Source organism: Eleutherodactylus coqui, chromosome 5 (assembly GCF_035609145.1).
Source record: "Eleutherodactylus coqui strain aEleCoq1 chromosome 5, aEleCoq1.hap1, whole genome shotgun sequence".
NCBI classification, from domain to species: Eukaryota; Metazoa; Chordata; class Amphibia; order Anura; family Eleutherodactylidae; genus Eleutherodactylus; species Eleutherodactylus coqui.
The window spans coordinates 160,105,933-160,127,660 of NC_089841.1; the positions used below are offsets into that span (position 1 = coordinate 160,105,933).

At 48.9% G+C, this 21,728-nt stretch overlaps 2 protein-coding genes across 3 annotated transcripts in view; one reads left to right on the forward strand and one right to left on the reverse strand.

Moving 5' to 3' along the window:
* Nucleotides 1-2,400: 2,400 nt before the first annotated feature.
* Nucleotides 2,401-3,460, reverse strand: LOC136626975 (testis-specific serine/threonine-protein kinase 1-like). Its single transcript, XM_066601932.1, has one exon. It carries the CDS (start codon nt 3,458-3,460, stop codon nt 2,429-2,431), a length of 1,032 nt encoding a protein of 343 aa, XP_066458029.1. The 3' UTR covers nt 2,401-2,428.
* A 4,811-nt stretch (nt 3,461-8,271) lies between these two features.
* Nucleotides 8,272-21,728, forward strand: part of DGCR2 (DiGeorge syndrome critical region gene 2) — a 46,019-nt gene continuing 32,562 nt past the window's right edge. For both annotated transcript variants that reach the window (XM_066603533.1, XM_066603534.1), the window contains exon 1: nt 8,272-8,573. In XM_066603533.1, coding sequence (XP_066459630.1) covers nt 8,495-8,573 — 79 coding nt within the window. In that variant the 5' untranslated portion in view covers nt 8,272-8,494. The remainder of the gene's footprint in view (nt 8,574-21,728) is intronic.

Sequence of the window (21,728 nt, forward strand, 5' to 3'; positions counted from 1 at the left end):
TGGCATGCTGCCATGCATTTATTGGATGACTAAGCAAAAAAGTGTCAGCTCTTCCTACCAGCTATACCCCTCCTGCAGACACCAACCTAATCAGTTTTAGCTTAGTGTCTGTAACAGACAGCCCTCTCCTTCAGTCTTCATCTTTATCTTTTATGCAGCTGGGAATACGGGGCTGGCGTTATACTTGCCCTGTTACCCTACCAAGGAGCGCAAACAGACTGGAGTTAACCATTTTGTTACGGGTTCGACCCTTAGGGGGCACGATCAACTATCAGTTTGACCCTAACCTGTCAGCCATAGTGGCCCCCATTTGAAGCGTAAACTCCCCCAAAGGCAGGCAAGCACAGGGGCGCATACTACCTGAGTTCTGGAGCTGTATTTCCCCATGGTGGAAAGCTGAGTATTCCGTCTGAGAGTAAGTATTCAACTACTTCCTACCCCCCCCCCCCCCCCCTCTCTCTTCTCACTCTTCATTCTGCATGTGGGTCTGAGAGGAAGGGGGGGGGGGGGGGGACACAAATTGTGCCCAGTTTTCAGCATCGCTGAAAACGCTGCCCATTCGTTTCAATGGGCGACGCAGGGCTCTGTGATATCTGCAGAAAGGGGAAAGAGTTGAGTTGTCACAATCGCCTGTTGTGAATTGTACTTTCTGTGTTATATATGGATGTTTCGCCATACATAATCCTGTATGTGATAATGAGATGACTACTGAAAAGTTTTCTCTACAGACAAGTAAGTGTCAGACTATTATGGGTTTTAGGGCCCTTTTGCACTGAATGATATTCACATTCTCACTGGATTGCGGGAATCTGAACGATGATCGCTCAGTGTTTAATGTCTGCACGATTTTAAAGGCGAACAATAATTCGTTCATTGTTCGGATCATGCAGCCATAAAAATCAAGCGATGATCGGCTTGTGTAAATAGGCAGTCATTCATCTATGTATGGCTGCCTGTTTACAGTGAATGGAGGCGGGTGGTAGGAGCGATCTCTGGCCCACGTCACCTCCATTGACTGATCAATCATCGCTCTTGTGTGGACGCACGGGAGTTATCGTCGCTGGGACAGCTGTCGGGTGCTTTTGCGTGCAACAATTGTCCCATGTAAAAGGGCCTTAGTGGCCACCATACAAATTGCAGCATTTTAGGATTTTTCTTTTTTAACACAGATTGTGAAATCAAACATTCTTAATATATATTTAACGTAATAAATCTTGATTTTATACAATTGGCCATTTTCTGATAAGTCTTTCCCTTCACCATAGAACCACTTGTACAATTTCCCTAAAAGGGAAAGTTTATTGTACTCTGGGAATAAGGGCGAGTACTTGTTCAAATAAAACATTTCTACCATGATGGGAATGATATGAAGAATGACAAAGAACAGCTTCCAGTTGCTTTACAATACAAGGCCCAGGGACAGTGGTGCTATTTCTGTAGTCCTCTTTGGGTTGTGGACAACACCCTGTGCAAGAGATTGGTAAGTAACCTAATGAATGAGATACTGCAAACACTTAGACGGGACGAATGTTGGGCAAAAGATGCCTGACACTCGTCCCTGTGTGTCCTTGCTAGTATTGCTGGCTCGCTCACAGAGCTGCCAGCAGACGGGCGGGGCGGCTGCAGGAGATTTCTCTCCTCGCTCTCCCCCGCCCCTCTCCATTGACTTAACATAGCGGACATTCAGTACTGAATGGCTGCTATTTACACTGAGCGATCGGCTCATCGTCCATGCAGCGTGAGCCCTATTATTTTCTGTGGGCAGCAACGCTATCCATACACAATACATTGCATATGGGCGACGATTCATACGCAATCTCGCTATGAAACAGCAGGTAATTTAAAAAATAAAAAAAAAGACCAAGTCACACCGTGTATGGCCAAGTGCGTGAACTATGTGGTCATGTGCAGTGCACTCGCTGTCATATGCAGTGGAAGCCGGCTCATCAGCCCCCACACAGACCGGTAAAACATTGCATGACACAAGCAGCATTTCACACATACGGTCATGTGAATGAGCCCTAAGTGCATGAATCACGTACCAACAGCAGGATCATTGTTAGACTTCCCTTTTAAGCCATACCCGTGGTCTTGCTTTAGTAAGCAATGATGTTTGCTGATAACATGACTCTGCCCCTGGAGGACAGGTCTTCTGAGTCATGTCCATGCTTACTACACACAAAAATTACTAACCAGGGTCAGATGGGTTGATTATCATCACTTTGCATAGTTATACTGTAGGAGTATGAAAATGTAAAATTGAGTTTCGCAGGTAAACTTCCCTGAATGTTTCTGATTTGTTTTCCCTTTGTCAAATAACAACAATTTAACTGAGTGTTGAGAAAAACACATTTTTGATGGAATTTCTAACGAACAACTTCCAACATGACATTGACCAAATTATGCTGGCAGATTCACAGTTCGTTCTTTATTTGGTTGGTGCCTTTGTTTCTTTTTTGGCTTGGTCTTGTTGAAGGAGTCTTTCTTGGAATCTTTTCTCCTCAAGGGTTGTCTGTATTTTCTTTTGAGCCTCAGAGTTATGAGCAGCTTTATCTTGGTTTGCTTTATCTTCTTTCAAAACAGGGTTCACATCCTTTTTCATTTGGGAGGAAAATTCAGAACCTTTAGCTTTTGAGAGAGGCTGAAGCCAGACATGGTTCAAAATTTCATCTATGGTTAGACGTCGATGTACATCTGGCTGCAGCATGCGGAGAATGATGTCTTTACAGTCACTTGAAAGATGCTTAGAGCAAGGGAAATCTATATGGTGTTGCTTCTGTACACGTAACATCTTCTGTATGTTGGAATCATCATAAGGCAATGAGCCATAAAGCATTATAAACAGTATCACTCCAAGGCTCCAGATATCATAGATCTTAGGCTCATATGGTATTCCTTGCAAGACCTCGGGAGCAGCATAGGCAGGTGAGCCACAAAATGTTTCACTGAGGAGCATCTTACCATTGCTGTTATGGACCAAACGTCTAGCAAAGCCAAAGTCTGAAAGTTTAATGTTGAACTCTTGATCTAATAGAATATTCTCACACTTCAGATCTCTGTGGACAATGTCAATATCATGGCAATATTTTACGGCTGTGGCTATTTGATAAAACAATTTGCGTGCCACATCTTCTGGCATTGGTCCTCTACTCTTAATAAACTCCAACAAATCCCCTTGGGTGCACAGCTCCATGACAATGTAGACCTTACCCAGTGAACTTTCAAAGATTTCATATGTTTTCACTATAGATCGATGGTTCAGGACAGCCAGGATCTCCATTTCACGAGGGAGGAACTTTTGTAAAAAATCTGGTGGAGATTTTCTACGATCAATGATCTTTACAGCAACTCTACAATTTAGACGTTCTGAGAATGCTGACTTAACTTTCGCATATGAGCCTTCACCTACCATTATGCCAGCCGTGTATCCTCTTAATTTAAGTACAGCAGAGTCATCCATGGTTGGTTGAGAGTCTGGTGAGATGTTCTTCTATATGAGAATTGCTGTTTCTTCTACTGCATGCATGTGTTCTAGAGTGTAGTGATGTCACTCAGTAGTGATGTCACTATTTAGCATTGTGAAATCGTATATCATTCTGGCCCACAAAGCATTATGGCGAGGAGCAATTACTGGACAAAATACCATTTATGCAGGTGTAAACTGGCCATACAGGGTTATACCAACAGCAACTCTCTCAGTAAGGTCTGCTCGTGCTTAGAAATTCCTACTGTGCCACTGGAAGCTGTAGCGCAGGGAAAGGGGAAGAAGGCTTTAAATTGCCCAGAGACAGTAAGGCCGGTTTTACACTGGCGATAGGCTTTCTTGCAATGCGAGAGTGAGTGAAAACGCATAATAATGAAACCAATGGTTTGCAATGGTTTCATTCTCATTTGCGATGTTTTCACTCAACCCTTGCAGCGCTAAGAAAAATCTGCACTATCGTCCATTGTTTTCAATGGGGCCGTCGGCAGCAGCGCCAGCCCCATTGAAAACATAGGGAGTACATCGCGCTCCCCTGACACAGCTATGGCAGGGGATTTCTTCATCCCCGCTAGGACCGCTATTCCATTGCTTTCAATAAGGCCGGCACTGCTGACGCCCCATTGAAAGCAATGGGATGAAGGCATGCCCTGGAGCAATGATTTTCGGGGAAGGGCTTGTCGTTTGCAGTTTGTTAAGCTGACTTTTCAGTTAGTTTAAGAAACCATGTTGGCTCGCTGGCTATTCATCCCGTGTAAACGCTCCCCACTCAGCGCTTTACATAGGAGGTGAAGCGGATAAGAAGCTCACGATCCCGCATCAAGTCTTTCTGTCTAAACGTTCTGCACGAGCGCTGACAACCTTAGGGGGTGACGTCAGCACTCGTGCAGTTGTTTAAAAGACTGCTGGCCCGTGTAAAAGGGCCATTATTCATATGAGCAAATCTTTTCTTGCACAGTTGGCCATTCCCGCGGAACGCCTTGTCCATTGTTTACAATGGCAGCTTGAAAGACATTGCATGACAATCGCATGTTGTGCGACGTGCAGGCGGGGGCGATGTGATGTTTCCCATTGAAATCAATAGAAAGCACTTGTGATCCCTTGACGCATGTTAAAAACGCGCCAGAAGATCGCAATTTCACGGAAGTGATACAAGGTGTTTTTGAATGAAACAGCCTTGCAGCGGCATGAAAAATGCACATTGGCAAGCATGATATCGTGAGGGGTTTCTTGGCCCAATATTGCGCTCACCTGTGTGAATGTAGCCGTAGGAACACGTAGAGCCGTAGTCAGAGGTCGTCCTGGGACAGACCACACAGCACAGTCTTGTGATGCTCCAAACAAAGTAAACTGGGTTTATTTAGCAAACGCCTTACAACAGAGTCGGCTCTACTCGTCTCTCAAGGAGGTCAGTGGAGTGCGGCCTTAGTGATTGCAATGTAATAGCAGTAATTCTTCCTTTGCCCAGCGGAGCTGAGACAAAGCATCGGCAGCCACTTTCTTCTTTAATGCTCGTTCCTTTTTTTCCATCAGCACAGCTGATTCATCTATTCTGCTGTGTCTATCTGGGCCTGCGTATGCAGCAATTTTTAAACTTAGCCCTGGGGTGCAGGGACCGCCAACATGCCATCAATAACTCCTCTCCTTACTTTCTGTTTTCACAAAGCCCACGAGAGCGGCTATCTATATGGAGTTCTAACCTCCCAATAGCAACCAGGTCACCAAAGGTGTCCCCCCTCCTCCCGAGGCCACCAAAGGCGTCCCCCCTCCTCCCGAGGCCACCAAAGGCGTCCCCCCTCCTCCCGAGGCCACCAAAGGCGTCCCCCCTCCTCCCGAGGTCACCAAAGGCTTCCCCTCTCCTCCCGAGGTCACCAAAGGCTTCCCCTCTCCTCCCGAGGTCACCAAAGGCTTCCCCTCTCCTCCCGAGGTCACCAAAGGCTTCCCCTCTCCTCCCGAGGTCACCAAAGGCTTCCCCTCTCCTCCCGAGGTCACCAAAGGCGTCCCCCCTCCTCCCGAGGTCACCAAAGGCGTCCCCCCTCCTCCCGAGGTCACCAAAGGCGTCCCCCCTCCCCCCGAGGTCACCAAAGGCGTCCCCCCTCCCCCCGAGGTCACCAAAGGCGTCACCCCTCCCCCCGAGGTCACCAAAGGCTTCACCCCTCCCCCCGAGGTTACCAAAGGCTTCACCCCTCCCCCCGAGGTTACCAAAGGCTTCACCCCTCCCCCCGAGGTTACCAAAGGCGTCTCCCCTCCTCCCGAGGTTACCAAAGGCGTCACCCCTCCTCCCGAGGTTACCAAAGGCGTCACCCCTCCTCCCGAGGTTACCAAAGGCTTCACCCCTCCCCCGAGGTTACCAAAGGCTTCACCCCTCCCCCCGAGGTTACCAAAGGCGTCTCCCCTCCCCCCGAGGTTACCAAAGGCGTCACCCCTCCCCCCGAGGTTACCAAAGGCGTCACCCCTCCCCCCGAGGTTACCAAAGGCGTCACCCTTCCCCCCGAGGTTACCAAAGGCTTCACCCCTCCCCCCGAGGTCACCAAAGGCGTCCCCCCTCCCCCCGAGGTCACCAAAGGCGTCACCCCTCCCCCCGAGGTCACCAAAGGCTTCACCCCTCCCCCCGAGGTTACCAAAGGCTTCACCCCTCCCCCCGAGGTTACCAAAGGCTTCACCCCTCCCCCCGAGGTTACCAAAGGCGTCTCCCCTCCTCCCGAGGTTACCAAAGGCGTCACCCCTCCTCCCGAGGTTACCAAAGGCGTCACCCCTCCTCCCGAGGTTACCAAAGGCTTCACCCCTCCCCCGAGGTTACCAAAGGCTTCACCCCTCCCCCCGAGGTTACCAAAGGCTTCACCCCTCCCCCCGAGGTTACCAAAGGCGTCTCCCCTCCCCCCGAGGTTACCAAAGGCGTCACCCCTCCCCCCGAGGTTACCAAAGGCGTCACCCCTCCCCCCGAGGTTACCAAAGGCGTCACCCTTCCCCCCGAGGTTACCAAAGGCTTCACCCCTCCCCCCGAGGTTACCAAAGGCTTCACCCCTCCCCCCGAGGTTACCAAAGGCGTCTCCCCTCCTCCCGAGGTTACCAAAGGCTTCACCCCTCCCCCCGAGGTTACCAAAGGCTTCACCCCTCCCCCCGAGGTTACCAAAGGCGTCTCCCCTCCCCCCGAGGTTACCAAAGGCGTCTCCCCTCCTCCCGAGGTTACCAAAGGCGTCACCCCCCCCCCTCCCGAGATCACCAAAAGCATCTCCCCTCCTCCTGAGGTCACCAAAGGTGTCACCCCTTCTCCCGAGGTCACCAAATGTTGTTTTAAAAACACAAGGCCATGCAGGTAATTGTATATGACTCCACAGTAAGGTTGGGTTCCCATGGGACGGATTCCCGACGCAAGTCCCGCGGTTTGGCCGCAGCAAAAAACGCGAGATTTCCGCCGGGAAACCCGCTGCGAAAAAACCTGCAACAGCTTTGCAGTGGCCCGGCCGCTCGCTCTTCCGCTGCGTACGGCGCTCCCATAGAGGAGAGCGCGGCCGCAGCGGAAAGAAAAAAAGAATGGACATGCTGCGGTCGGCAAATCCGCACTGCAGCAGCGGCTTCTGCCGGCTTAGCTGCAGCGGATTTGCCGTCCCGTGTGGATGAGATTTCTGAGAAATCTCGTCCACGTGGCTGGCTAATCCCGGGATTAGCGGCCGCATGCGGATTTTTCCGCGGCGAAATTCCACACGGAATTTCCGCGGCAAATCTGCCCTGTGTGAACCCAGCCTAAGAGTAACACTGGGCTAACTGGCATGCATGGAGGTGCAGGGTGCAAACCACTGCTGGCCAAAAAGAACACAAAGCCTCATCTCACATTTGCCAAAAAACCATCTAAGACTTCAGAGAATATTCTATGGGCTGAGGAGTCTAAACTGGAACTGGAAGACATGAGTCCTATTCCATCTGGTGGAAAGTTCAAGGGAACCTGTCACCAGGTGCGAGCGCCATAAACTAAGCTATGGTGCCCATACGGCAGGTTCACCGGAGTCTGGGAAGTATTAGTTATACTTACCCGGCTCCCCGATCCACCATGGTCACCCCCCTTCGTAAATCACCAGGGACTGTGCAGCGGCCCTGCTGACAGCAGGCTGGGCGCACACTACCATTGATTGCCATTGGTATGGCTGCACGGTCCGCACTGATTTTCAGGGGTGACAGCGCTGGATCGGGGGGGGCGGGTAAGTATAATAAATACCTGCCCAGACTCCAGGGAACTGGCACTACGGGCACCATAACTGAGTGTGAAAGAAATGGGGTGAGGGAGAAATACTTTTTTCAGCACCGTAAACCAACAAGCATTGAAAACTAATCCCATTTTTAATGCCAGCAGTATGAAGAGAACCGTGTGATACGTGGTGTCTGCCTGCGTGTGATACGTGGAGTCTGCCTGCGTGTGATACGTGGAATACGTCGGTGCTGGAAGCACACTCTGCCGTGTCCTGCACCAATCTTGCCTTCCATGTAATTACTGGTATAATGGTTCCTAAGTCCTTCTCTCTAACTAGCAGACATTACGCCAGCGCCCAAGGTCACCCCGTCCCCCCCTCGCGGCTCCCCGCTGAGCTCTCGGGGTTTACCGCCTCCCTGTCCGGGCTGTATACACATGCCACCCGCCGGCTCCTCACACCCCCGTGTGCACAAGGTCGCAGGGACGGCCGCACTGCCGCGGAGCCCCGTCCTCAGCTACATGCCCCGCCCACACTCCGGTGTGTTCCGGCCTCACGTGACGCCCGTGTGCCCCGCCCCCGGAGCGCTGTGATTGGCCGCGCTGTGTTCTGTTTGTTGTGAGGGGACGGAGGCCGCCATCTTGTTCCCGGAGACAGGAGCAGCGGTGCATTACCCGTTACCGATTAACACCAGGGAAGGCGGGTCCACCGCGAGGAGCAGCGGGTCCTCTACAGTCCCGCAGCCGTATACCTCCGGCGCTGCTACGCTCCCCTCCTGCGGCGAGTGTCCGGTTTTCGTTGCTCTGGCGGGAGGATGAACGGAGGATAAATGGTGCCCAAACCGGACAGCGGCACCTTCCTTGTCCTCTTCCTGCTGGTGCTGACCCTGACCGAGCCGCTGCGGCCAGGTGAGTCCTCCGGTAGGGGGCGCGGCCTCCTGTGTAACGTTCAGGAAAATGGCGTGAGGCGGCGGTGAGTGAGGCCGGGGCTGGCGGGGCGGGCTGTACTAGCAATCACCGGCTGGAAGGTCACCCCGTCCGCTGGGCTGGCACTGCCCCTGCAGCGGGCATCCTGCTGGCACCCGGTGGTAACCCACCTCTGCGAGACCGGCTTATCTAGGACTGGCTGCGCTGCCACAGATGGTGCTGGCTGTGGCATGCTGGTAGAGGTGGTGGTACGCTGGTGGTGGTGGTGGCACGCTGGTGGTGGTGGTGGCACGCTGGTGGTGGCATGCTGGTAGAGGTGGTGGTGGTGGCGGCACGCTGGTAGAGGTGGTCGTGGCACGCTGATGTTGCCCCTGTTCTCTGCTGCACTTCTCAGTAAACTTTTTTCCCCCTTCTATTGCTGTTTTTGCTGATTTGCCCCGTTCTGTCTGCAGCGGTTTTTCTTCTATAAGCTGGCATGCAGCGGGCAGACCTGGTACAGTCAGTGGGGGCCGGCTGGCACTGTTTGCTTCTGTCCAGAAATGGAGCCGTCTGCCCATGGGGATTCTGCTCTCCATCTCCCCGGGTGCAGATGTGATGCCCCCTTCAGGCCGGGCGCAGCAGGTATACAATGACGCTGCGCACTTGCTGACTGCACCCAATCACCATGTACCGTTTTGGCGTGTATGCACACGTATCTCACCCAATTTTATGTGAGCGGCATCATGGCCGGCTGTGGAGGATTGTTACAGCGTGGTCAGCGCACGAACCCAGCCTGAGGCCGCAGTCACACGGGCAGAATCTGTGATCGCCGTCTGGCGGAGGAGCCGCGGCACAATGCAGGCATTGAGAGGCATGAACCTCGCTTTATTCATTGGTTTGAGATAGGAATTGCGTGTTCCACGTGCAGAAGAAACTGCGCAGCACGCTGTATTTTGCCGTGAATGGCTTCTATTGAAGCCAAAGGAGGCGTCTGCCCCACAGCCCGGGGGCAGCCGCGGTCATACGTCGGGGGGCAGCCGCGGTCATACGTCGGGGGACAGCCGCGGTCATACGTCGGGGGACGGCCGCGGTCATACGCCGGGGACGGCCACGGTCATACGCCGTGCAGGCGCGGTCATAGCCTGTCTGCTCCGCCCTAGAGCCGGCCTGTGAAATCCCTGAGTAAAGAATAGACGTTTGCCGCAGACTCTACATGACACGGCTGTGATGTGACCGGCGCCAGGCTGCCCATTCTGTTCCAGATGATCTGCAGCGATGAATCGGTCATACGTGGTAATATATTGGCTGATGGTAGGCATCACCACTGGGATGCCCCAGGACCACCGTCCCCCGCTCTGGATCACCACTGGGATGCCCCAGGACCACCGTCCCCCGCTCTGGATCACCACTGGGATGCCCCAGGACCACCGTCCCCCGCTCTGGATCACCACTGGGATGCCCCAGGACCACCGTCCCCCGCTCTGGATCACCACTGGGATGCCCCAGGACCACCGTCCCCCGCTCTAGATGAAGGCTATCCCTTGTTATTTTATTTTGTAAGTCCGGTTTCTCTAACGCTGGTCAGTTCTTGTTGCCGTGTCTCAGCATTCATTACCCCTGCAGGGCACATGCAGTATGACGTGCCCGCTATTCAAACAGCTGTCCACCCGTGTAATGTAGGACTGGTGGGGGCTTACAGCATTAGGGCTCATTCACAGGGGCGTTTGCACCTTTTCCGCTGTGTGTATGTGCACATTACATGGGATGTTGCTGCATACATGCAGATTTTTACATCCGTGTTGCATCCACCAATCAGTTGGCACGGCTCCAGTAGTGATCACCATCCCAGAGGTGGAGGCCAGGATGCGGTGGAGCTCAGAACTGACATAGAGAAGTAAAACACCAGCAGTCACCCGCTGAATAAAAACTGCAGTTACTATATTCCCTCAATACAACGGGCGCAGAGAACAAGTTTGGCAGTAGGTGGTAACAGTGCCCGCTGTTGCGTGTTCCCATGCTTAGTCAAGCCTTACATGGGCTGTAAACTAGAAGGAGCCCTGAGCGGGATGTGCCCCTCTATGACTGCCATGTGCTCACACAGGTGTTGGTCTGATATGACCGCTTTGTAGGGATTGTCACAATTTTGTAACTTGCCACAGACTGGATAACTGCTGGGATCGCACCTGTGGGCTCTGCATCAGTCATGAGAACGGATGCCAAGTCTCTCCCTGTGATTGGAGCGGTGATCCCGCCCGCTGCAGCTCCATCCATCTCCATGGGACATAGTTGAGTACAGCGCTTCTGCCGTGTTGGAGAGATAAGTGGAGCTGTATTGTACACACATGGCTGCCGCTCGATACCAGAGGAGACCCCCATTCTAGCATTCAGAACCCCGCTGACCCGACGCTTATCCCTCATCCTGTGGATAGGTGCTATAGTGGGACAACCCAGTTTGCTTTGAATGTTGTGTCAGATTTCCAGTATAGTAATCCCTGAGCGTTACTGAAGGGGTGAATAATTTATGGAGATCAGCCCTCCACTAAGATCTATTACGACGCCTCCAAAAGGGTATGTAGAGTCTAGGTTAAAATAGGTTTTTTGCGACACCTCCTCCTGCGCTGCCCCCAACGCTCTTTCGAAATCTGTGCGGGGCTTATCTGGAGGGGTCATGGCCGCCTGACAGATTTATGTATCATTTATGCCACCAATTCTGCCTGAAATGCATGTCTGGTGGTGACCAGGCGCAGAGAGGAGGCGGGCTGCTCCATACACAAAGAGGCCTGCACCTGGGGGGAAATCTTACTAAACCCAGCGGCAGAAATGATGGACTTAGTAAATTTCCCCCATTGGTCTGTGCCCCGTTATTGACTACTCAAGATGGCTTCAGCAATTTTCTAACTATACTGCACTGCTCTGATTGCCCAGTCTTGATCATGTGAGCAGCTCTGGCCAATGAGAGCAGGTGTAGCGCACTGGTACTCAAATGCTGTATTTAGATATAACGAATTATCGTTCAAACGAGCGAAAGTAAACGACAAATTAGAATCATTCATTTTCTGCAGGCATAAAAACCATTGTTGTCTCGTTTAGTATAAACAGCAATGTTCAGTCTCTGCATTCACTTATAACGGGGCTGAACGATTCTGGTGTGACTGAGCCAACGATGCCTCTGCTCGTCTAACCGGACTGTGCGAACGAGTTAGCAGTGACGTCACTCGCTCGTTCAAACGAGAATGGGCTTGTCTGGAGGGAACCTAACACTACCAGTGCCCTGTGGGGATTCGGGAGTCTGAAGATTACACTGGCCATCTCCGAAGGTCGGAAGTAGAACCCGGAACTGTCTGATTAGAGGAGCTGCAGGACCGCAGCAGGTCATATACCCCCCACCCTCTCTGGTCCCAGGGCAGAACTTTGTCCCTAAACCGGAGGGTCGCTTTAATATAAATCAGTGATACATGTGAAGGCATAGGACTTTTTAATGACTCTTTACCCTGGAGTACTACATTGGGTGAAAGTTCAGCCCCATCACATTTTCTAACTAGTGCTACCAGAATGTTACTATAAAACTGCATTGATCTCTTATTGTTGTACAACTACTTTTTAAAAATGACGTTATCTTCATGTATATATTTTTTTTGTTTTTATGTCAAAAAGCCATGTGGTCATTCGCTCTGGTGTAGTATTAGCATCCGTCCGGGAAGGTGTAGTCTGCAGCTTTTCAGCCATGTGAAGTGGGGCAGTCTCGACATGGGAGCCCATGGGCGACATATACATCTATACGCCTATACCATAGCATACATACAATGCAGAAGTAATTTACCCTTTTAGAATTTGGAATTTTTTTTATAACCATCAGCAGTTGAGCTTCGCTCCTAATGTAGTCGAGGTTAATATGACTCTTCACATGTTTATAACTTTCTGTGCCACGGTTTTGTTCTTTCAGTTGCTTTACAACTAACGGGTGTCATTGTGTTTAAGAGAACAATACAAGTTATTTAATGACTTAAGTGCCATTTAGACACCGACTATCGCTCAAAAGCCATCTTTTAAATGATGATCGTGACTAAATGCACCACCATCATGCAGTTTCCGTTAACAGTTCGTTCATCGTTGTCTTTCAGCTAGCTGCAAGACAATGATGAGCCTTATCACGCACGCTGAGTTCTCCGTGGGATACCGCTGATACTATTGTTTCAGCTGGTATCCCTCTTGGAGAATACAGCCAGAGTATGAAGAAGACGGCACCCCAGCTGTCTTCTTCTGTATACCCCGCTCGGAGCGCTCAGCTGTATACCAGTTGAACGCTCTGTGAACACAGCAGGAGTATGCAGAAGACAGCTGGCTCAATGCACGCCCGGAGCGGAGGCTGAGAGGCAACGGAGGTGCAGGCTTGCGCGGAAGGGGTTTCAGTTGGCCCAATACACTCCTGGAGCGGGGGTCTTGAGGCAACTGAGATGCAGGTCGCCCTGGATTGCAGCTGCAACATGACCTTACTGGGCTGCCAGGACCTGCAGCCAAGCCAGATGTCCAGCCAATCAGGTACAGGGGGCGTCACCCACCCCCCCTGTTAATCTTGACTCCACCAGTTGTTCTGGTGGCCTCAAGATACAATAATACCAGATCACTCAACTCAGAAAGTGCAGAGATAAATATGAATAAAATCCAAGTTATATTGACTCGTTCCCCATAAATCTATACATCAATCGGCTCCGATCCTCCTGCTCTATAACATCATGCCTGCAGTTTGGACAGTGTGTGCGAGCCGACAGGTTCCTTTAAGATAACTTTCAGAAAGTTTTCTGTCATGTAAATTTGTCTGGGTGGTAGTTTCTCTCTTTACTTAAAACCTGTTATAAGACAACCCTTTATGTCATGCATGCACCCCAGGCACGCCTCAGTTGTGAAGTGCCTGACAGTGGGTGGCCACATGCGCACCCCCACTCATTGGGACCTTTAGAGATATCAGCGTAGACTATCTCCGGTGGTCCTGTTGGAGTGATGGTGCGCATTCGTAGCCACCCACTGCCATTGACTTCACAAGTGAGGCGTGCCTGGGGTGCATGCATGACAGGTAAAACCTGCTGGGAAACAACGCCCTAATGGCACGACGCTTCCTCCAGGTTTTCTGCTGTATCTAAGTTGCACTGAACCTGGATCACTATATTGCTCTGTGGAGCGGTGGGAGATTGTCCCTTCTCTAAGATCCACTGTATTTGACTAAAACAAAACAAAACCCTCTTCATGTTTTTTTTTTTTTTTTTGGGGGGGTGGGGGGGGGGGGGGAACTATTTTTTTATAATCTGTGCGGTTTCCTGCCACAAAAAAGTGGTACGAAGTTGTAAAAAAGTATTCTCAAATATAAAATGTTCCTGGCCAACACGGAGCAGCTTCCGTCAGAAGCGTGAAGCGTTTAGTTGCTGACAGTGATATCTGCACCATCAGGAGGAATTTAAAACCTGGGCAGTGAGTTGGAAAATTGTACATGCATCCAAGATTTAGCGAGCAGTTTGCTCACATTGCACTCTGTCTAGCATAAAGTGTGAACAAATTGGCCGGGCCGAGTATTATGCTGACCGTGTCTGTAAAGTGTCAGCATAATGCTCAGCAGTCAGATGGGATCCTATTGCTGGGTGAGTTTCCTGCAGCTTCTGTTTCAGCATATTCTGGGCTGTGGAGATTTACCTTTAACTACACAGACTGCTCTCATCCTCCTTATTTGGAAATCGGTGGTAGTTTTAAGTACATACACCTCATGATGTGGTAACACATGGAATTAGTTGTTTTTTTTTGTTGTTGTGTGCATGGTCTGGATTTTGCGGGACAGTCTTGGACTTGGGACGCTGTCCAGGCGGCAGGAGTCATCTCCCGCCTCTCCCGACAACAAGCTTTTATCTCACTTGCAGTCCTGCTCTGGTGACAGTGGTACCACTGCTGTAATCGGTGCGACCTCTGACCTTTCCCCCGACGTCTGCGTTCCTGCGAGTAAGTTTAAATGGTTTTCAGGTGGCTGGAGGTCCACTAAGGCGGTAGCATTACTACTGGGGCTACTAATGGGGGTCGCTATTACTACTGGGGGCCTTTAAAGTGGTTTCTTGATTTTTAGAATTTTTATATAGTTTGTCCCCCTATGTCCAAAACTATATAAAACTATTATATATGGACTGTGGCACTGGACTGCTGTGGCATTTGACAGGCAACATCACTCAGCCGGAAGGCCTGGTGACATCTCATAAACCTGTCATATGGGCTTCTAATGTAGGAGCTCGGAGGCAGGTTTACGGGACGTCACTGTGGATGTCCCTCTCTGCCTGCACATGGATAAACAACCTACGTTGTCACTGCAGCCCATGTAAATTGAAGACTGTAGCCACAGCCCCTGGTGGTTGGGGAAGCAGTATGCAGCCAGAGGTGAGTGTTTATTTTTTCTTTTTTTTCCAGGTGTCATCCTACTGCCACCAATATCGGGATCGTCAGAAAAGCCCTTTAAGGGGATCACTGAAAGGCACTATTATGGGATATGGAGGTGTAGGTTCTCATCAGAATTAACAGTTGACCCTCCTTTTGTTGCTCAAAAGTTGCACTACTTACAAGCTAGCAGTTCTGTTACTCCTGTAACGTGATTCCTTTAATGCACAGTTACCTTTAGTTCCATTCCAGCTATTTGAAAGTTGTGCACAAGGAATGAATAAAGCTCACTCCAGATTTGATGCCCATCTGGTGGCTGCTGGTTGTGTTCTACAGCTTCTCCCCTCCCTGCCTGCAGTAGCCAAGATATGAGAATTCCGTTTAACTGCCTAGATGTTGTGTTCAACGGTGACCATGGCATATAAGCAGTTAAACTTATTTTAGTAAAGTTTGTTCATTCCCCCCCCCCCCCCTAATAATTTTGGAGGATTTATAATTTGGACTCAAGTGTAAAGGTACTGGCATTACTCTACATTCCAGTACACAAGCCTGCGTCTTAATAGTACATAGGCAGTTGTTGGGGCATACCTAAGTAATGGTCAGACACCACTGGGGGCTTTTGATGAACCCTGGACTTTCTGCCCATACTAGGTATGGGTCCCTGTAACGTGATGAAAGGGGACATTCCCCCCCTTTTGAAATACTGTAGTCTCCCTTGATTGGCATTGAAAGGTTTAAAGGGGAAGAGGAAAAACTGAAAATGGAAAAAAAACCGCATCCCGGTGGCATAGTAAGTAACGTGTAAACCGCTACACACAGAATTTGGTCCTGCTTTTAGCGGCATGTAATAACTACAATTCCCAGCAGCACACTTGCTCTGCTTTGCGTTGCTTGTACAGTTTCTGTATGCAGAAGAAAACAGTCTTTCATTAATATAAAGCACTAGGCTGACTTAGAAAGTACATTGGGCTGGGAGGGCATCGGCTGGTTAGATGATCCTGCACGGGGGACTGTAGACACTGGGGAGGAGGGACATCCTGTGGGAATGATCCTGGAATGGGAGAACATCAGGTGGCCAGTTACCATTGGTAGTGGTTTATTTCGGGGGCACACTTGCTTGTACCTGTGACAACCGAGTGACGCTTACAGCTGGCCAGAACAGGAGGAGCTAGCAGGGCAGTCCTGATGCTACTGTGTGCATGCTCACCTAGCGATGAGGCAGGGGGACAACTAGAGGAGACCTAGCAGAGCATGCTGGAGGAGCTGGAGCACGTATCTAGGGGCAGCAAAAGGTAAATAGTGTTTATGGTTGTGATCATAAAGTTCTGTTGTTTGGGGTTTTTTGTTTAATTTTCTTCCGGACGTTGAGGCTTGTCTCAGTGCTGTTTGATGTATGACCCATTTTCTAAGTCTTGATCAGAGTTTGAACAGCTCTGACTGGCACTTTCAAAACTTTAGAAATCTTTTGATATTCTTTCTGATTTATCTGATTGATCTAATTTTGCTCCCAGATCTTTTGACAGCTCCTTTGCCTTCCACATGCTTCAGAAACCAACAAAGCCAGTGCAGCCTGGATGAAATGCACATGGGTATTTCAAGAGCTAAGAAATCCATTAATTCCTTCTTCACATCTGCCGCACATGTATGGTGAATGTCCACAGGGTTTGTATGGATTGGGCTTGGGAGTCGGGTACACTCCATATGTGGTTGGTGCAGGCTGCAAAACAGACACCGTTTTAACCACTTAACCTCGGCATTTAAATGGCTGGCTAGTGAGGTCCTTACACTCGATCAACCCCACCACCCACCGTATCGCAGGGTGGTGTTCAGTTGCCATGGCTCCAGGCTACCATGGATTTCATCAGGCAGAGCTGTTATTAGTTTTGACTTTTAATGTACTTTCCTGAAGATCGCTAATTCACATTCCCTATGGGGACTAAGAGAAGGTAAAAATAAGTTTTTAAAGTCTTTTAAAATATTAGCAACAAGAATTAAAGGGAACCTATCAGCTTGAGCATGTGCTGCAAACTGCGGGCATCATGTTATAGAGCGGAAGGGGATGAGTAGATTGATATATAGGGTTGGGGTAAAGGTTCAGTATCACTTGAATTTAATTCATTTAAAGGGATTGTCATCCAAAAAGTTTTTATAGTTAAAGGCAGCCCATAATTTTAAACCTTTTTTGTTTTTACACTTCTGGTATGTTCACACTCTGATGCAGACTTTTCTGACACCTTAATCAGCTGTCAGAAATCCACGGCTATGCACATGTAGGCCTGTGGATGTGCACATGGATTTAGTCCCATTCAATAGGCAAATCTGAATGGCATTCCTGGATACGGTGCCACCTCAATATCAGGAGGTGGTATGTCACTACTTTTTTCCATACATGGGTTTCAAATCTGTGCGCAGAAACTGTCTGCGCTGTATAGATTTTGCAGCCCGCTCCCATGGAAAGCAGTGGGATGCAAAACTGGTGCAGATTCCATGCCAAAATGTGCCCCTGAATTTCCCGGACTAATGTTAGTGTGGAGCTCCGTCGTGGTTCTCTGCTCCGCTGCATACAGGCCTGGTAGGTGTATCCAGTTTACAGCAATTACTGAAGTGCTCTGCACAGAGAAATGATCTCCTGTTGAAGAAGGTGTTAGTCTTACGTTAGTCCTGGAACATCTGGAGATAGAAACCTTTTTTTTTTTTTAAATTGTAAATGCAAAAATGTTAGTAACTGTGCCCTAGAATGACCTCTAAACCCCTTTTAAATCACAGTTCATTCTAAATTCAGAAAAAACACCTGTTGTGTCCACAGAAAACAGACGTGTGTCATGTGTGCAGCTCCGTATGGCCTCCGTATTCGGTCTGTGTGTCGGTATGCCGTGTGCTTTTCACATCTGTATAAACAAAATTGAAACAAGTCCAAGTTTTGTTTTTTTTTCTGCATCTTTTAAAATAAACACAGAGCATACAGGATGGCACTCGTGTGCCGCCTTGTTTTTTTTTTTTCCCCTCATTGACTTGAAAGGGCGAATGTTTATGGATACTGTATTCGATGAGCGTTTTTCATACAGTCCATCTCTGCGTGCAAAGACTCAGTAATGTGTTTTGAACTATAGAATAATATGGGTTCACATGCCGTCCATATGTAGTCTGTTGGGTGTGTTTTTTTTTATTTATTTTTTTAAGGGACTACACATGGATGAAAAAAGCTAGTGTGCTAGAGGCCTAAGGGCTCCTGCACACCAGCGAGGGCGATATTGGGCCATGATTCACAGCCCGACAATCACCTTCTGAAAACTCCTGGATGTGAGGCTGCTGCCGGCCCCATTGAAAACATGTGGAAACCCTTCGATGCGAGATGTTGTCATTTGAAAAACAGCCTCGCATCACTGCAGGGTTTCCCTTCATCCCAGCCACGGCTGTGTCAGCCACAGTAGGAGATAGTAATGTTCGCCAGTATTTTCAATGGTGCTGGCACTGCTGCCGCCAGCCCCATTGCGAACAAGGTGAAGCCCTTGGATGCGATAGCCTCACATCCCTGCGGGGCTGAAGGAGAATTTTTGCAGCGGGACCCGACCCGAGCGTCTGCAGAGAGCAGCGCATCGCTCACCTGCTGCCGCGGCCCTCGGCTCCTTCACGAGCGGAGCCGGCGGCCGGTGAGTGACGTTTCTGTGCTGGGCTCTGCGAGAAATAGAACATGCCGCACGGCCAAATCCCGGCCGTCTGCCTAGGATTGCGTTTGTTAACGCAATCCTATGACAGCTTCCAGGGGCGGGAAATCCCGCTGCGGAATTTCCGCCCGTCTGCAGGCGGCCTTAACAATCGGTGTTAGAGTGCATTCACACGAGCGAGTCGCGCTCGACCTTCTTGGCAGTGAATTGCACTGGCATGAGTTTGTGTTGACTCATACCTTTTTCACGTTTAATGGTTCTTTTTAACTACAGTCCCAGGGTATGGCGATGGGGGCAGCACATCTGCCCTTATATGCCAACCTGTTCCTGGGGCTGCAGGAAAAGAGATCTTTTTCGGTCATATCATGCAGGCTTGATGGAACGGCTTCCTTTTTTGGCTGCAATTCATCGACGACGATTTTAAGGAATTTTATAACAATTCAAAATGATCCTAACATTCGTTTAACGGCTTAATGGGGTAGAGAGAAGATGAATTTACATGATCATCTTATTAAACAGAATATGCTGTGAGTGCACTCTTACATGCAGCGTCTTGTCCTGCCATTCAGACTATACAAGTCATCCCAATGGGTCTGTTCTTGGGTCTGGGACCAGCATGTTCAACCAATAAGGATTTCAAAAGACAATCTGATGCATTGAGACGTTTCCTTGGTTGGGGCTATAGTAAAAGGTCCGTATGGAAAGCCTGTTCTAGAGCGGCATTCTCCGATAGATCTAGAACGCTTCAACCTAAGATTGATACACAGAGATGATGTGAGATTTCTTACCATATATCGTACACGGTGGGATTTAATGAAACCCTGTTTAGCTGATTCCATGTTGAGACAAATTGTGTCACCTGTTCCTTCTGTTACATATAGAAGGACTAAAAACTTGAGACTTGTTCGTACAGAGTCACCTCGAGCCAATTCCACCATATTTTAAATTTGGTTCAAGGAGTCCTAAATGAGGCTGCTCCTCCTGTAGGGGGCGCATCAAATGTACCAATATTGATATAATAATAATAATAATAATTGTGGTATTTGTATAGCGCCAACTTATTACGCAGCGCTTTCAGGTAATTATTACTTAATTACCCCCCACCAAGCTGGGTTCTCATTTTACCGACCTCGGAAGGATGGAAGGCTGAGTCAACCTTGAGCCGGCTACCTGACGCATGTGGGGATCGAACTTGCAACCTCCAGGTCGTAGGCAAGAGCTTACACTCTGCGCCACACGAAAGGACGACTTGATATGTTCACTGATTAAGATGGTCAGCATAATCTTCAAATCACGTGGCACATTACTTGTAATACTAAATGTGTTGTGTATTAGGTCTGCCCGTGTCACAAGATATACATCGGTCTGACTACAAGGGACCGGAGATTAGGGGAGCATGTATGAGGTATAAAGGCGGGGGGGGGGGGGGGGGGGGGGGGGTTGTGTAGTGGAGCATTTGAAAACAATTCCTAAACATTTCCGTTTATTCTACAATTCAGATCTAGTAGTTCTGCGTCCGTGGAATTGATCCTACTCCCAATAATATTCGAGGAGATAACTTTATGCAGCGGCTGTTGCAACGAGAATACTGATGGATTTTGGCGCTTTTAGTGTTGCATTTTTCTGGAGTGATATTTTTTTTATTCTAGTTTTATGTAACGGAGCCTTTTAGTTCCATTCTATGATCTTGATTATTAATCGTTCAGCGTCCCTGACAACCTACAATACATTCAAGTATCTAGATGTGACGCGGCCGCTCACTTCGGTGTTTCGCGGGTGCGATGTCTGTTAGTGCCTGTATGGTATTACGCTATATACTCTGAGCCATGTCAGAGGGGTAGTATGGCTTTAAGTGAAGTATAAACAGGTGGACACTTTGTGTTTAAGTTGCTGGTAAGCAGTATGACCCCACCCCCTGACGAAGAGAAGAACGAAGGGCTGACGCCGTCTCCTGTTACATTATATATGAGTCTGTATTGATCTACTATATGGCAGGTATTGCTGTAGTGTTGTGTTTTATTTTTGGATTATGTTACTAGGGTTTGGTTCAAATCTGTTTAAGCTGTTTTGTTAGATGTACAGGATGGATTTATCTCACTATGCGTTTTATTTTTTATTAGTGGATCGTTTTAGTATGATGTGTATTGGTATTATTGAGAAATGAGATTCTTCCCTTTTTTTTTCTTTTTTTATGCTTTTACCCATTTTCAGCATGTATGCAGGGATTTCAATAAAGATTTGATATTTTTAGATTTGTTATTTGTAGGATTTACTACAGCATTCTGCGCCTGATCCCTACAGTATCCACTGACACTCTGCTGGAATTTTATACCCAATACACGCGCTCCAGAAAATAGCAGTGCAGAACCAAGAATACACGGCATGTTCATTATTGCTGTGAACTCTGCACAGAGAAGCCAGAGAGGACAGTAGTCCCATTGAATTACAATGGGGCTGATCCGCACGTGGATTCGCTGGACAATCTGATAGAAATCTAAGCTATCGGACAGGCTCAGACCAGCGTAATTTAATCACGTATTGTGTGTGCATCATACGCTGTGAATGGATCCAAGGAAAATACATTGATCTATTCACATTTGCGTATATACACTGCATATTATATGCAATAGAGTCCCATTGTTTTCTGTCGGTGTGCATGAAAATGCAATTACATTGTGTATATGCAGCGTTTATACGCAGCGGCGCCAAGCCACAGAGCAGGATTTTCTTTTTAAAGAAGCCAAGAAGACTGCGCAGGACGGAGTGCGTGAGATACGCCGTCATCCGCAGTCCGAAATAGCTGCCATACGCAGTGAAATGCCGGGTTGCACAGCGGTGAAACACAAACCCCCGCGTGAGCCCGGCTCAGCTGCAGATCGTCTTAAGTAATAATAATGAAGGCAGTTCTGCCGTGTGAACAGCGCCGCACATGCGAGTTCTGAGTAAGTTTACGTCGGTAATCCAGCAAACGTGAGAAGTGACATATATAGTGAGATATTCTTCTAGAATTCTTATATCCGCTCCATAGATGTGATTGTTGGCATTATTTGCTCAAACAATGTATTTATTAATTATGGAAAATTGTCCA